Source organism: Mirounga angustirostris, unplaced genomic scaffold, assembly GCF_029215605.1.
Source record: "Mirounga angustirostris isolate CCGP_5_RB_7025 unplaced genomic scaffold, mMirAng1.0.hap1 SCAF_11, whole genome shotgun sequence".
Lineage (NCBI taxonomy): Eukaryota > Metazoa > Chordata > Mammalia > Carnivora > Phocidae > Mirounga > Mirounga angustirostris.
This window is the reverse complement of record NW_026991719.1, coordinates 68890243-68906643: the sequence shown is the minus strand read 5'-3', so window position 1 is coordinate 68906643 and position 16401 is coordinate 68890243. Positions and strand designations below refer to the sequence as shown.

Sequence of the window (16401 nt, the reverse complement as noted above, 5' to 3'; positions counted from 1 at the left end):
AAGAGGCATTGGGCAGACACTTTCATTTGGAAGACATTCTTAGGTTTGGTGAAACTAACTAGAGTATAGTTGTTTCCTTGGTGATAGTAACTAGAATAGAGTACAGTTGTTTCCTAGCTCTGAACATTTTTAAAAACCTAATGTCATCATGACCCATGTTTATAATGATGATCTTAAATGGCAGAAACTAAAGTACTTACACGTAAAAATGCTGTACTGTGTTCAACATAGAATCACAGACTTGTGGAGAACCTTAAAGACCCATCTGATATAACCTGTTTGTCATGTGAGAACAGTGAAGAAGAATAGTTTGTGATTTAGCCAAGGCTGCTTATCTTATGTATGGCAGAGCTAGGAGCAAAACTTAGTCTACTGACTCTTCTACTAGTGTTCTTTCAGGTGGAGAAAAATTCCAATACGTGTTTTTATTATATGCTCTGAAGACCAGTAGTATATTCATAGTATGTGGTGAAAACTCAGTTAACCATAAGATTAAGAGTATACAGTGATATTGCTTTTGTTATACACATATTCTATTGCAAAGGTGCATACAGATATGCTGTGCTTTAATCCCAGAATGGTAGCTACAAAGCATATGTATTTCCATTAAAAAAAGTTTTTGACTTTTTTTGGGAAAGTTACTCTCATATCTACTTAGGAGTCTGCGGAAATACTATTTTATTTTATTTTATTTTTTATTTTTATTTTTTTAAAGATTTTATTTATTTATTTGACAGAGAGAGACACAGTGAGAGAGGGAACACAAGCAGGGGGAGTAGGAGAGGGAGGAGCAGGCTTCCTGTGGAGCAGGGAGCCCGATGTGGGACTTGATCCCAGGACCCTGAGATCATGACCTGAGCCGAAGGCAGACGCTTAACGACTGAGCCACCCAGGCACCCCCTGAAATACTATTTTAATGTAAAACAAACATCCATGGACATACTTTTAGAGCTGATTCGTCATTTCTGGCCTATTAGTGATTACAGATACCTAAAGCTAAAATTCCTTTGCCTACCCTCATGAGAGAGTGAATGTTTGACTATTTGTGTAACATGGAAGTTATTTTAGCTGCCATGAAGTCTAGTTTACTTGGGATTCTGCTCACGCCCACTTGGGCCATAGTCACTATTTATTAATCAATCAATTAATGCATGAATTGATTGAGAATATTTTTTGCCATCCAGACCAGAATTTAATATGGTGTTCTGGAAAGCTACCAAGACTTCTAGACATTGTGATTAACTGGTCATGTGAACTTAAACTCTGTGGGCCTCAGTTATTTCCTCTATAGTTAGAATGTTAGATACTATATCCCAGCTCTTGTTATTTTGTGATATGTAATTCATTTGAGGTTTTTTTCATCCTAGCTACTGTGCTTCTCTAGGGACTAGAATTACACCTCACTTGAGTATAATCTTCACAACTGAATAGAGTCCTACATCAAAAAGCAGGAACACTCCCTGGGTGGCTTCTTTTCTGCCTGACCCAGGTTGTAGGAAATCTGGCATATAATTTATATGCAAAGTTTCAATAAAAATAGGGTCATGGCCTGGAAACATGTGTTTGGGCTTTGTAGATTTTGTTTGCCTATAGCCAGTTTTTCTTTTCAATGATGTAGCTAGTTGGACATTTAAACATTTATATATCACTACTTAAAAGGCTACTGAAATTCCATTTCAGAGAACTTTTGAAGCTTACATATTTTGCCATGCCCTATAATTTACAAGGTTTTATCTGTCTCTTGACTTTCTCTTCAGCCACCTCATAATTCATACTCCAGGGAGGGTCTTTTGTTTTGTTTTTTTAAGTAGGCTCTACACCCAATGTGGGCCTTGAACTCATGACCCTGAGATCAAATCACATGCTTTACAAACATTAAGAATTGCATGCTCAACCGACTGAGCCGGTCAGGCACCCCTCCAGTGAGGGCCTTAAAACTGTTAGTTGTTGATGTTTTTCTTTTGTCACTACCTAGTTGGAAGGGAATCCTGAAGCATAGATTTTATGTGCTTATATTTACATGCAATTATATAATAGGGGTGGTGGTGTATCTCTATGTGTTAGAAAATAGGGAAGTGAATATACTAGTAGCCCATAAAACCCTGTGTTAAGGTGAAAGAGTTCGATAGTTAATTTCTGTTGTGATTTCTGGTTCTAAATTGAGCTAATCATTAGATGTTGCAACTGGATTTGAGTGTTGTTTGGATTTCTTTTTACAGGATGAAGATGTTGTTAAAGAAATCCCTATTACTCATCATGTTAAGGAAGGATATGAGAAGGCCGATCCTGCACAGTTTGAGTTGCTCAAGGTTCTTGGTCAGGGATCCTTTGGAAAGGTAATAAATGCTTTATTCCACATTTTTTTCTCTTCTGAACATTTAGCCAAAATAATATACATATAGATAGAAATTTGGAAAATATGCCATTTCTAAATTTGTCAAAGGATACACACAAAGGTAACTCTCTAATTTTACTCTTTTTATTTCTGTTGTACTTTTAGTCCCATTTCTTTATACTTATGTATAATAATCAGTGTTTCCCAGTACCATGGGCTCACTCATTTTTTAGGACAAATTATAGCATGCTATTTATTAACTGCCTAAATCAAAGTAGTTTGATTTTTTTTTAAAGTCTTCCTTTTTTCTCTATTCATATGCTGGCATGATCACAGCTTGCTCTTTCCTAGTGATTTTATCTATATTCCTTAGCTCTATCACAAATGTCAGAATGTATTACCAATTCATATATGAGTGCATGAATTCACCTATTATCTGTTAAAGCAGTATGTATATAAATTACAGCAGGGGCAGGTACTGGGTGACATATGGATGATGTGAAACTCCTGCCTTCAAGGAGCTTAAATTTCAAGGGAGAGAGCAAAATTGAGAAAGATTAACTCTGAAATCACTGAAACTGTTTATTAAGTGCTTACTGCCATAAGATTCTCAGAAGTGTGTAGGTCTGGTTCTTGACATTTGTACAGCTAATAACATCCAAGACATGAAAGTTACTGTACACACACAGTAATTAACAGCCCTTAAGAAAACAACAACAACAACAACAATGTAAGGGGAGAAAGATAAAGTGAAGCTACTAATTTGAGGGTGTCTGATATTTAGTTTCAAAAGGGAAAAGTGGGGTAACTGAATGGTGATTATTATGATCTGAATCATTTTAAAAGAAAGATATTTATTGAACACCCAGTATGTGCACATTTATAAAAGCAGTATTAGTGAATATAAAATTGACATTGTCTTAAAGTAATCTGATATCTATGTGGTATAGAATGTAACATATTAAATACAGAGAAATGTTTTCAGGTCACAACAAAGACAAACTGTGGTAGATTATGGTTTGATAGTAAATTAGTACAGAGGTATATGAAGACAAGGAGATAAGACCTGAATACTTGTACTGGGGAGAATAAAACTTTAAAAGATTGTGTGTGGGGGGTGTGCTTATAGAACTGACCTGTAGAGTAGGCATGTGCATTCTGCATACCTTTATGTTTTTTTTAAATTTCTTAAAGTACATTATTCTCTTAATTATTTTACATTGTATTTTTATGATGTTAATTTTAGAGGAAGAGATGCAGTTCTTTTATATCCCAAATGTATAAATGCTTAAATATCAACTTTAATATTTCACCAGGCAAACATTTTAAGCCATTAAAATCATTGCTTTTTCATTTGATGTATATATCTATTCATATGTATATTTATTTATATCCAGCTTTGCTCCAGAAATGATTTAAGGTTTTCATAGATGAATATGAAATAAAATAAAGTTAAAAATAAGTTGAGATGATTACAGCAGGAAAGATTAGATGAAGCCAGTGATATAATCTTGTTGTTTACAAATGACATAAAAGCCTATGAGTCTCCTAGAAGTGGGAACAAAATGAAGACTTAAAATTTCTGGCAGCCATTATAAAAAGTTGATACTTTTAATTGCATAATTATGGCAGTATCTTTAAGGTTGTAAACAGATCTAACAGACCAGAAAATTTTTTTTTCTCATGGGGATTCATAGAATACAATATAACATAATGTAATGTCTTCAATAACATCTTCACATTAAATATAGCAACATGTGGACAAGTTGTCAATGTAGTCCTTAAATTCAGGAAATACTCAGCTTTGTGCAGGAACTTCAGTTTAACAAGGATATCAAAGAAGACTTTTTAAAATTTGTAATACTAAAATACAAAGTAATGATCTTCATGCAATTCATCAACCAAAGAAATATTAAGGAGGTGGCTTATTTTTTTTCCCCTAGGATGTGAACCTACATGCTTGTCAGTACTACAACATTTGCATGGACATTGGGTAGATGTGACTTGTTATATGCTGAACCTATGCAGGAATTTGGCCAAAGCTGCAAATCAAAGTGTAGGAGAAATTCCAAGAAACTTTGGGCTGCGGCCTTATTTAGTTGTCTGCAAAAGTTCCATTGTTAAAATGAAATAAATAGAATTATGGCCTATATAAAGCCTTGCAATGAGATATTTTATAGCATATTTAATAGGGGAAAACACTATTAAAATCATTTTAAAGTTGTATTTCAAAGCAGCTTACATTATCTCATGAAATAAGCATATAAAATTCTGTACTGAACACACCAAGTATAATGCTATTAATGATCATTAATGTATGGATTGAAATGTAGTATACCAAACAGCTTACATTAATTATTTTAAAACACATCAAATAAAACACATGAAAATATGTCTGAAATTATCAGACTAGCTTTCCTTGTATTTCACATGCCAAGTAATATTTATACAACACATACCTTTTAACATTCGTGGATTATAATTTTTTTACTTATGTGATAATACAGTATAGGACTTAAAAATGAAATTTTTAAAAGATTTATTTATTTGAGAGAGAGAGAGCACATGCACGTGCATGCACACAAGTGGAGGGAGGGGAAGAGGGAGAGAATTTCAAGCAGACTCCCTGCTGACTGCAGAGCCAGACCCAGAGCTCGATCTCACCACCCATGAGATCATGACCTGAGCTGAAACCCAAGAGTCAGATGCTCAACTGAATGAGCCACCCAGCTGCCCCTAAAAATGAATTTTTGAAAATACTAGGCCCTTGCCCTCTTGAGTCATTTTCACGAGATAGTTTTATAAATGTTTACATCTTAAAATTTCTTACAGTTTTTTCTCTTCAATCAATGTTAAAGCTGTGTGATCTTTAAGTTCATGTGAACAAATACTTATGGAGTACTTATTAATGGAAAATATAGAAGTCCATGCGACCAAAAGAGGTATATTGGAGTAACTCACTCACTCATTTCTTTTCTGAACTGTTTCCAAGAACTGGATTAGTGTGACTGAAAAGAAACCTCTTTGAACAGGATAGATATGTTTTTAGATACAGTAGTTTGAAGCCATGCAACTTCTTCTGTAGTTGATCATGGGAAGAGAGCAGAGAGGATATTTTCTTATGCTAGTTCAGTCCATCTAAGATCTGAAAAGAACAAATCAGGTGATGAACAAATAAACAAGTATTTCTCTAGACTATAAATGATGGCTTCTATTAGATGCCATATTAGGATACTAGTGAGTATTAGAAGAGCTAGGGAAAAAGTGATTGCTTTGTGCAAGTGTCTTCCTGAAAGTCTGGACCATTTTTTTTCTCTCTTCTTTGCTTCTTTTTGCCCTCTATATTCCATTCTTTTCATCCCTACTAAGGGCTATGTTTTAGAACAGTAGTTCTCAATGTGTGGTCTCTCTACTCTTGGGCATCCATAAGACACTTTCATGGGGTCCTCAAGGTCAAAACTATTTTATAATAATACTAAGATACTATTTGTAAAACTTCTGACACCTTGGCACAACCAAAGCAGTGACTACAAATTATGTCAGTAGTCATTGTACTCATTGCTACATACTTGGCAGTTTAAAAAAATGCAAGTTTTACTTCAAAATGTCCTTGAGGTGTTAACAATTATTAAATTTCTCAAATCCCAACCCTTGAGTACACTTCTTTTTAATGTTGTGTGATGAAATGAGAAGTACATATAAAGAACTTTAGCTGTATACCAGAAGCTGCATACCATCAAAACAAAGCACTTGTGTGATTTTTTGAATTGTAAGCTGAACTAGCCACTTTTTCCATAGAACACCATTTTACTTGAAAGAATGATTGAAAGGGAGCCTGGGTGGCTCAGTTGGTTAAGCGTCTGCCTTCGGCTCAGGTCATGATCTCAGGGTCCTGGGATTGAGTCCCACGATAGGCTCTCTGCTCAGTGGGGAGACTGCTTCTCTCTCTCTCACTCTCCCTTTATGCTCTTCCTCTCTCTCTCTCTCTCTCTCTCTCTCAAATAAGTAAAATCTTTAAAAAAAAGAATGACTGACAAACTATGGTTACTTAAACTTGGGTATTTGGTAGATGTTTCCTCAAAAATGAAGGGATCCTGTTATTTCATGGGAAACAACTGACAATATTTTTGTCAGTGATAAAATTTGAGCTTTGGAAAATTTTTATTTGACACTGTGAGCTTGACATCTTTTTTTTTTTTTTAAGATTTTATTTATTTATTTGACAGAGAGAGACACAGCGAGAGAGGGGACACAAGCAGGGGGAGTGGGAGAGGGAGAAGCAGGCCTCCCGTGGAGCAGGGAGCCCGATGTGGGGCTCGATCCCAGGACCCTGAGATCATGACCTGAGCCGAAGGCAGACGCTTAACGACTGAGCCACCCAGGCACCCCGAGCTTGACATCTTAATATTCAAAAAACTTTTCCAATGAGATCACTGCTGTTCAACATTTGGAAGATTTGCATAACTCAGTGAAGCAATATTTTTGAGATTACCAACACATGATATCAAATCAGATAGTACAAAATCCATTCAAAGTGTAAGGTAGACCAATGGATTATTATGTAACAGAATATGGACAGTTAATTTATATGGTTTCAGATTCTCTATTGTAACAAACCTTTAAGAAACTGCCACTTTTTGAGTTCTTCTGTCATATCAAAGAAGAATAAGCACAATTATATGAAAAAGCTATTAAAATAGTCCTCCCTTTTCTGTATACATATCTGTGTGAGGACTGATTTTCTTTCTCTACTTCAAGCGAAACAACTTAATTGCAACAGATTGAATGTAGAAGCAGATACAAGAATCCAACTCTTTTCTGTTAAGTCAGGTATTAGAGATTTGCAAAAATGTTTATTAATGTCACTTTTCACATTTTTTTTTTTGCTTTGGAAAATATAGTTATCTTTAGAAAAATATTTATGTTCACATGTAACAAGTTTATTATTTTTAATGAATCAATACATAGATGTTTTTCTCTGTTTTAATTTCTTCTTTTTAAAAGATTTTATTTATTTATTTGAGAGAGAAAGTACAAGCTGGGGAGAGAGGCAGAGGGAGAGGGAGAAGCAGACTCCCTGCTGAGCAGGGAGCCTGATGTGGGGCTCCATCCCAGGAACCCGGGATCATGACCTGAGCCAAAGGCAGATGCTTAACCAACTGAGCCACCCAGGCCCCTCTCTGTTTTAATTTCTAATATGGTAAATATCAATAGATATTACCCACAAAAAACTCCAAAAACTCTTTGGAGTATTCACTAATTTTTAAGATTGTAAAAAATTCCTGAGACCAAAAGGATTGAGAACTGCTTCCCTTTATGAGTCTGATAAAAATAGTTCTCCTCCTTGTGGTGGAGTCATCATTCATGAAATGACTTCACTCCTTTTATTGTTGTTATATTGGTCACATGATATTGATTAGGAAAAAGGAAACTGGGTATCTGAAACTTATGAGTCTGGTGCTTAGGGTTAATGCCATTTGTTTAGCTGAAGCTTTGTGTGTGTGTTGTGGCAATTCAATTAATCTGATTTTTTTCTTTTTTTAAAGTTTTTATTTTGATTCCAGTTAGTTAAAATATAGTGTAATATTAGATTCAATGTACAATGTAGTAATTCAACACTCCCTTACAATACCTGGTGCTCATTACAAGTGCACTCCTTAATCCCCATCACCTATTTTACCCATCCCCCCACCCACCTCGCCTCTGGTAACCATCAGTTTGTTCTCTATATTTAAGAGTCTGTTTCTTGGTTTGCCTCTCTTTTTTTTCCATTTGCTTGTTTATGTTGTTTCCTAAGTTCCATCTCTGAGTGAAGTCATATGCTATTTGTCTTTCTCTGACAGACTAATTTTACTAAGAATACTACTCTCTAGCTTCTTCCATGTCCTTGCAAATAGCAAGACTTCATTCTTTTTAATGGCTGCATAATATTCCATGGTGCGTGTGTGCATGTGTGTGTGTGTGTGTGTGTATCGAATCTTTTTTTTTTTTTCACATCTAGGATTAGGGTTTGGTTTAGGGCCAGAATAAGGGTTAGGATTAGGGCCAGGATGAAGTTATGCACCTATTATCCTGCAGTTCAATGACCTCTCCAGAGAGGTAACTTTAGGGTTAATGTTAGGGCATGGTTGGGGTTAGTGTTTGGGTTAGTGTTACTTTAAGTAACTTTCATTTTTTATGATTTTTTTAAGATTTCATTTTTTATGGCTGAGTAATATTCCATTGTATCTATGAACCAAATTTTCTTTTTCCTCAGATCAAGGATTATGGTTCAGTTTAAGACTAATGTAAGGGCTAGGATTAGAGTTAGGCCTAGGGTGAGGGAATGTGCCTATTATCCTGCAGTTCAGAGACCTCTCCAGAGTGATCTGTTTAGGATTAGAGTTAGGGTTGGGGTTTAGTGGTTAGCAGTTAGGGGTTAGGGTTTCAGTTAGGATTAGATTTAGAGCTAGGGTTATGGTTAGAATGAGGCTATGTCCCTCCTTTCCTGCAGTTCAGATACCTCTCCAGAGGTTAGGTTTAAGGTTAGAACTAGTTTAGAGGTAGAGTTTAGTAGTAATTGGTAAGGGATAGAGTTAGTTATAGGCATAGGGCTAAGGTTAGGGTTAGGGTTTGTTTTGGCATCCTGCATTTCAGAGACCACTCCAGAGAAGAACCTCAAACTTCTTTAGGGGTGAGAATAACGAATAAACAAGGGTGCCATCCACGGAGTGAGGTAAAGAGGGGACTTGGTGTTCTAGATACTTTTTTAGTGGAAATTCAATTGGTCATTCTGTTTTTTGTTCCTTTTGGGTCTTTTTACCTCAAGTTTTTATTTAAATTCCTGTTAGTTAGCATACAGTGTGATATCAGTTTCAGGTGTAGAATTTACTGATTCAAACTTATATACAACACCCAGTGCTCAGCACAAGAAACGCCCTCCTTAATCCCTGTCACCTATTTAACCTATTCCCCTGTCCACCTCCCCTCTGGTAATCAGCACTTTGGTCTCTATTGTTTAAGAGTCTGTTTCTTGGTTTTTCTTTCTTTTTTCCCCTCTATTTCCATTTGTTTTATGTCTTAAATTCCACTTATGAGTGAAGTCATATGTTTTTTTCTTACTCTGACTAACTTACTTCGCTTAGCATAACACTCCCTAGCTCCATCCATGTCGTTGCAAATGGCCAGATTTCATTTGGTTTTATGGCTGAGTAATAATCCACTGTATGTACATACCACCTCTTCTTTATCCATTCATCAATTGATGGACATTTGGGCTCTTTCCTTAATTTGGCTATTGTTGATAGTGCTGCTATAAATATTGGGGCACATGTATCACTTCAAATCAGTACTTTTTTATCCTTTAGGTAAATACCTAGTAGTGCAATTGCTGGATCATTCTATTTTTAACTTTTAACTGGAGGTTCTATTTTTAACTTTTTGATGAATATCCATACTCTTTTTCAGATTGGCTGCTCCAGTTTGCATTCCCACCAACAGTGTAAGAGGGTTCCTCTTTCTCCAAATCCTTGACAACATCTGTTTCCTGTGTTGTTAATTTTAGCCAATCTGACTGGTGTGAGGGGATGTCTCATTGTAGTATTGATTTGTCTTTCCCTGATGATGAGTGATGTTGAGCATTTTTTCATGTATCTGTTGGCCATCTAGATATGTTTTTTGGAAAAATGTTTATTCATGTCTTCTGCCCGTTTCTTAACTGGATTATTTCTTTTTTGGGTGTTGATTTTTATAAGTTGGTTATATACTTTGGATACTATCCCTTACAAATATCTTCTCCATTTTATTGGTTGCCTCTTAGTTTTGTTGTTTCCTTCACTATGCAGAAACTTTTTATTTTGATGAAGTCTCAACAGTTTATTTTTGCTTTTGTTTCCCTTGCCTCAGGAGACATATCTAGTAAGAAGTTGCTATGGATAATGTCAAAGAGGTTACTGCCCATGTTCTCCTCTAGGATTTTGATGGTTTCCTGTCTCATATTTAGGTCTTTCATCCATTCTGAATTTATTTTTTTGTATGGTGTAAGAAAGTAGTCCAGTTTCATTCTTATGCATGCTACTGTCCAATTTTCCCAATACCATTTGTTGAAGAGATTGTCTTTTTTTTCCATTGGATATTCCTTCCTGATTTGTGGAAGATTAATTGATCATAGAGTTGTTGGTTCATTTCTGGATTTTCTATTCTGTTCCATTGATCTATGTCTCTGTTTTTATCCCAGTACCATACAGTCTTGATCGCTACAGCTTTGTAATGTAACTTGACAAAGTCCAGAATTGTGATGCCTCCAGCTTTGCTTTCCTTTTTCAAGATTCCTTTGGCTATTCAGGGTCTATTGTAGTTCCATACGAATTTTAGGACTGTTTGTTCTAACTTTGTGAAAAATGCTGGTGGTATTTTGATAAAGACTGCATTAAATGTGTAGATTGCTTTGGGTAATATAGACATTTTAACAATATTTGTTCTTCCAATCCATGAGAATAAAATGTTTTTCCATTTCATTGTGTCCTCTTTAATTTCTTTCATCAATGTTTCATAGTTTTCAGAGTAGGAGATCTTTACCTCTTTGGTTAGGTTTATTCCTAGGTATCTTAGGGTTTTTAGTGCAATTGTAAATGGGATTGATTCCTTGATTTCTCTTTCTGCCTCTTCATTATTGGTGTGTAGATATGCAACAGTTTTCTACATTTTGATTTTGTATCCTACGACTCTACTGAACTTGTTTTTCTAGCAGTTTTTTGGTGGAGCTTTTGGGCTCACGTCATCTGAAAATAATGAAAGTTTGAATTTTTTGCTGATTTGGATGCCTTTTTATTTCTTTGTGTTGTTTGATTGTTGTGGCCAGGACTCCCAGTCCTAAATTAAATAACAGTGGTGAGAGTGGATTCCTGTCTTGTTCCTGGCAGTAGATGAAATCTCTCAGTTTTTCCCCATTGAGGATGGTAATAGCTGTGGGTTTTTCATATATGACCTTTATGATTTTGAGGTATGTTCCTTTTAATCCTACCTTGTTGGGGGTTTTTATTATGAATGGATACTGTTCTTTGTAAAATGCTTTTTCTGCATCTTGAAATGATCATATTGTTTTTAACCTTTCTTTTATTAATGTTATATATCATATTGATTCATTTATGAATATTGAACCACCCTTGCCACCCAGGAATAAATCCCACTTGGTTGTGGTGAAAAAAATTTTTTTAAGATTTCGTTTTTAAGTAATCTCTGCACCCAATGTGGGGCTTAAATTTACAACCCCAAAATCAAGGGTCACATGGTCTACCAACTGAGCAAGCCAAGCGCTCCTGATTTTTTTTTTTTTTTTTTTTTTTAGTCTGTTGTGGATTCTGTTTGCTAGTATTCTAGTGAGAATTTTTGCATCTGTGTTTCTGTGATATTGGCCTGTAGTTCTCTTTTTGTGGTGTCTTTATCTGGTTTTGGGATCAGGGTAATGCTGGCCTTACAGAATGAATTTGGAAGTTTTCCTTCCTTTTGTATTTTTTGGAATAGTTTGAGAAGCATACGTATTAACTCTTCATTAAATATTTATTAGAATTCACCTGTGAAGCCATCTGGTTCTGGACTTTGGATTGTTGGGAGTTTTTTAATTACCGATTCCATTTCATTGTTGGTAATTGCTCTGTTCAAGTTTTCTACTTCTTGTTTTAGTTTTTGTAACTTATATGTTTCTAGGAACTTATCCATTTCTTCCAGATTGTCCAATTTGTTGGCAAAGTTTTTCATAATATTCTGTTATAATTGTTTATATTTCTGTGGTGTTGGTTGTTATTTCTCCTCTGTCATTTGTGATTTTTTTTTTTTTTACTTGGGTCCTTTCTCTTCTCTTTTAGATAAGTCTGGCTAGAGGTTTATCAATTTTATTAATTTTTCAAGGAAGCAGCTCCTGGTTTCATTGATCTGTTCTACTGTGTTGTTGTTGTTGTTGTTTTAGTTTCTGTAGCATTTATTTCACAGTAGTGAGCAAATTTTACTAATTTTTAAAAATGAAACAGCCCTTTACTAATAAATAACTCCTATAAAAGTTTAATCTATTCATATTTATTTTCATAACTGAAGCTTTTTAAAAACCACTTTTAATCTTAGTTTGAAAATATGAGGTAGTATTACTCAAGTTTTCTCAGTAATCTTAAAGAGTTTAATTTGTTTACTGTGATACTTTACCATCTTGACTGTTCAACCTGGCAGACAGGTATAATTGCCTCTGATTTCTTACTAGAAAATAAAATGCCTGGTACCTTCTAAAATGGACAAATAAGGAAGTAGAAATGAAGGTATCAAATTAGCAGTCATCACAATTCTTTGGTCTTTAGTAAGGCAAGAAAAAGGTGCGTGGTTCTTAAAAGTAGTTCCCTTAGATCAAATTGCCTTTCATTATGTTGCTTATTTCATACATCACAAACTTCTTGAAGTCATGACCATGTCATCTATTTTAAAAATTTTCTTTCCCACAGTAGTATATATGATAGTGGGATTTACTAAATGAATGAAAATGAGGAAAAGTTAACTAAGAATATAATTTATAGAGAAAAGTATATCTTTATAAAATTAGAGGAAATGCATGGGCATATATGTGTGCTAATGTGTATAGCAAGAATGTCTTGAAATACAAATTTCACTTAAAAAAAATCCTCTGTTAGGTTTTTCTTGTTCGAAAGAAGACTGGTCCTGATGCTGGGCAGCTCTATGCAATGAAGGTGTTAAAAAAGGCTTCTTTAAAAGGTAGAAAATTACAAAGCTTATTAAGATAGAATTTGATAAAGCTTGTTTTAAGAAATATGCTGTGTATTGCTTGTATAAGTTGAGTAGACTCAGTTTCCTTTAAACATTAGTAAGTTTTCTAGCCTGTAAGTGATATTTCTAGGTTTGATATTGGCATATGCTCTAATTTAGTTAGACTGTACCCTGGTAAAAATTTAATTGTATAAAAAGTGACACATTTTATTTAATATAAAGTGAACTTATTTTAGTAAGCTATATTCTTTTAAGATTTTTATTTTTTTTCTGTTTCATCTTTGTTGATTTTGCATATTGAAAAAGCACAACCACCTGGATACACTTACACCATCTTCTCTGTGCTCAGTTTTAATCATTGAACTCATTTGAAAATTGGAGACCAATACATAATAAATACATATTATCCAAATACCTACTTAATGTCACTTTAATCCATCTAGATCTAAACTGAATTTGTTGGCTTTCTGAGAATATGGTAATTACTGTCTAGAAATATATAGATTGCAAATTTAAGCACTTATACACTTATATTTTCATATTTTTGTTTGGTGAATTATTGATGGATCTCTACTGAAATTTTATATAGAAGAGTAATATATTCTACCTTTCTATAATTTTTAGTTCGAGACAGAGTTCGGACAAAGATGGAAAGGGATATATTGGTGGAAGTAAATCATCCATTTATTGTCAAATTACACTATGGTATGTCATGTTTGTTTGTTTGTTTTAATTTATGGAATTAGAGAATTAAGATTTCCCTTCAAACAATAACATAACGGGAAATAAATACTTCAAAATTATTTAATACATTCAACTATGTAAAATATATTTATCCGAAATAAGAGTAAGAATCAATATCCAATTTTGAATTGTATTTTCTTTATCTGTTGGTTAATTTGTCTAAGGTAATAAGATAGTGTCTTCTGATTACTTGTCTGGTAGTATTTCTTTACTCCGCTAGGCTGTACCTTTAATGATCTGAGGCTATAAACTGTGATAATTTATTCAAAACATCTGATGTTTGGATGTGTTCCTCTTACATGTTCATAATGAGCTTATTAATTTATTTCCTAGCTCTATTGAAGAGGACCATGTAGTTATATTAGTCCATTTGAGTTATTCTTTCTTTTATTTGGGGGAAGAGGAATACCAGTAAGAAGCAGTAAATATAATGGAAAGAACGTGAGTTTGGAGTCACACAGTGCTGAGTTTGAATCATGGCTCCGTTCATAATTTATGGATACATGAGATTGTGCAGTTTGGCTTTCCTGGAGAATTCAAAGATATATACATCATTAAATCACTGATATATTCTATGATATCAGTAAGTTTTCAAGATTTAAAAAAGTAGCAGCTATTGATTTTATTCTTAGGAATTTTTGAAAAATAATGCATTAAAGTATATACTAAATTATTTTTAAAAATCCTTAAAAAATTCACACCCATTATTCTTTCACTCCTTGTTATCCTAAATGGAAAATAGTAATATCTAAAGTTCCACTTCCTTAAATCACCAGGAGTACATTACATTAATCAGTAAATACCAATTGTGTGCAAAACGCTCTATTGAATGAAGTAGGCTCTAGAGGTGAAACAATCTCTGACTCAAAAAACTTCTAATCTATTGGAATGCAGACATGTAAACAAATTAATTGTACAAATAAAAATGGAGTAAGTGCCATAAGAGAGACATAAATAAGGAACAATGAGATCTCAAAAGTAGTAGCAAGTAATTGTTTTGGAGAAGAGGGTAAGGATGCTATGAAATGTGAAAAGAGAGAAATCCTTAATAGAGGAAAGCTTGATGGAGGAGGTGGCATTTTTGTTGAGCTTGAAAGAATTAGTAGATTTTCAGTAGGTAGGGAGGTGGAGTTCAAGCAGTTTGGAGTAGAGCATGATGCGCCATAAATCAGGACAACGATGGCAGTAGAAGTTTCTGTGTAAAACCACATGTAAAGTTGATTATGTTCTAGGAAGGGATTTATAGCTATTTCAGCACTAAGTTCAGTTTTGAGATAATGTTATCCATTGGACCATGTGAATAAATGCTTAATTCCTTTATAGTGTTTAATGATAAAACTAAACATATATATTAATTAAAAATTATACTGAGGTCGTTAAGCCTTTAAGATTCTGTTAATGTTCTGTTACTACATTTTAATTTATAATTAGCCTTTCAGACTGAAGGGAAGCTCTATTTAATACTGGATTTTCTCAGGGGAGGAGATGTCTTCACAAGATTATCCAAAGAGGTAGGTATCTGTAAATTTTTACTATATTTTATTGAAACAAAACTAAGAAAAATCATTTGTGTTCTGCTGATTAATTTTTTTCTATAGAAATTTTAAATAATTCTTCTGTTTATTTCATTGCATAGTATTTAGTTGATGTGCCAGTTAATGGCATTTTCTGTCTGCCTGTCATTTAGATCTCCTCAGTGTGCTACTCATTATTCCTTTAGGCACAAGATCAATATAAATAACTGGATGAAGTAGATAGGGGCAAGCCTAGGATTTTGGCTACTCAAGCTACCAAAATGCCTCTGGGAGTAGGGTTTAATTTATTCTACAACAACTTTATGAAGGTATAACTGACATACAATGAATTACACATATTAGAATACATACTTTGATAAAATTTGACATTTGTATATACCTGTGAAACCATCATCACAATCAAGATAATAAGCTTATCTGTCATCCCCAACCATTTTCTTGTGCCCCTTTGTAATGCCTCCCTTCCACCCTGCCCCTACTGAATCTGCTTTCTGTCATTGTTTGGTTTACATTTTCTAGGACTTTATATAAATGGAATCTTATAGTATATATTCTTTTTTGTCTGGCTTATTTAACCAGAATAATTATTTTGAGACTTAGCCATGGTGTTGTATGTATCAGTGGTTCATTCACTTTTATTGCTGAATAGTATTCCACTGTATGGATACACCACCATTTGTGCGTTAACTTATTGATGGATATTTGGGTTATTTGCAGTTTTTGGATATTACTAATAAAGTTGCTACAAACATTCATGCACAAATAACTGTATGGACATATGTTTTCATTTTCATGGTTATGTTTTCATTTTTCATGATTAAATACTTAGGAGTATAATGACTGGACTATTTGATAGGTATATGTTTTAACTTATTTTAAAGACCCTATCAAATTGTTTTCTAAGGTAGGATTATAATTTTTATATTCCCACCAGCAGTGTATGAGAGTTTCAGTTGCTCCACATCCTTTCCAGCCCTTAATATGGTCAGTAGTCTTGTTTTGATTTTGGACATAAGTGTGTAGTGGCACCTTATTGTGGTTTTG

At 34.1% G+C, this 16401-nt stretch overlaps 1 protein-coding gene across 1 annotated transcript in view; it reads left to right on the top strand.

Moving 5' to 3' along the window:
* The window catches only part of RPS6KA6 (ribosomal protein S6 kinase A6), a 194883-nt gene that overhangs the window by 71391 nt on the left and 107091 nt on the right, over positions 1-16401 (top strand). Inside the window, exons 3-6 of the mRNA XM_064574293.1 lie at positions 2220-2336; positions 12985-13066; positions 13703-13783; positions 15254-15333. Of these exons, the coding sequence (XP_064430363.1) occupies positions 2220-2336; positions 12985-13066; positions 13703-13783; positions 15254-15333 (360 nt within the window). The remainder of the gene's footprint in view (positions 1-2219; positions 2337-12984; positions 13067-13702; positions 13784-15253; positions 15334-16401) is intronic.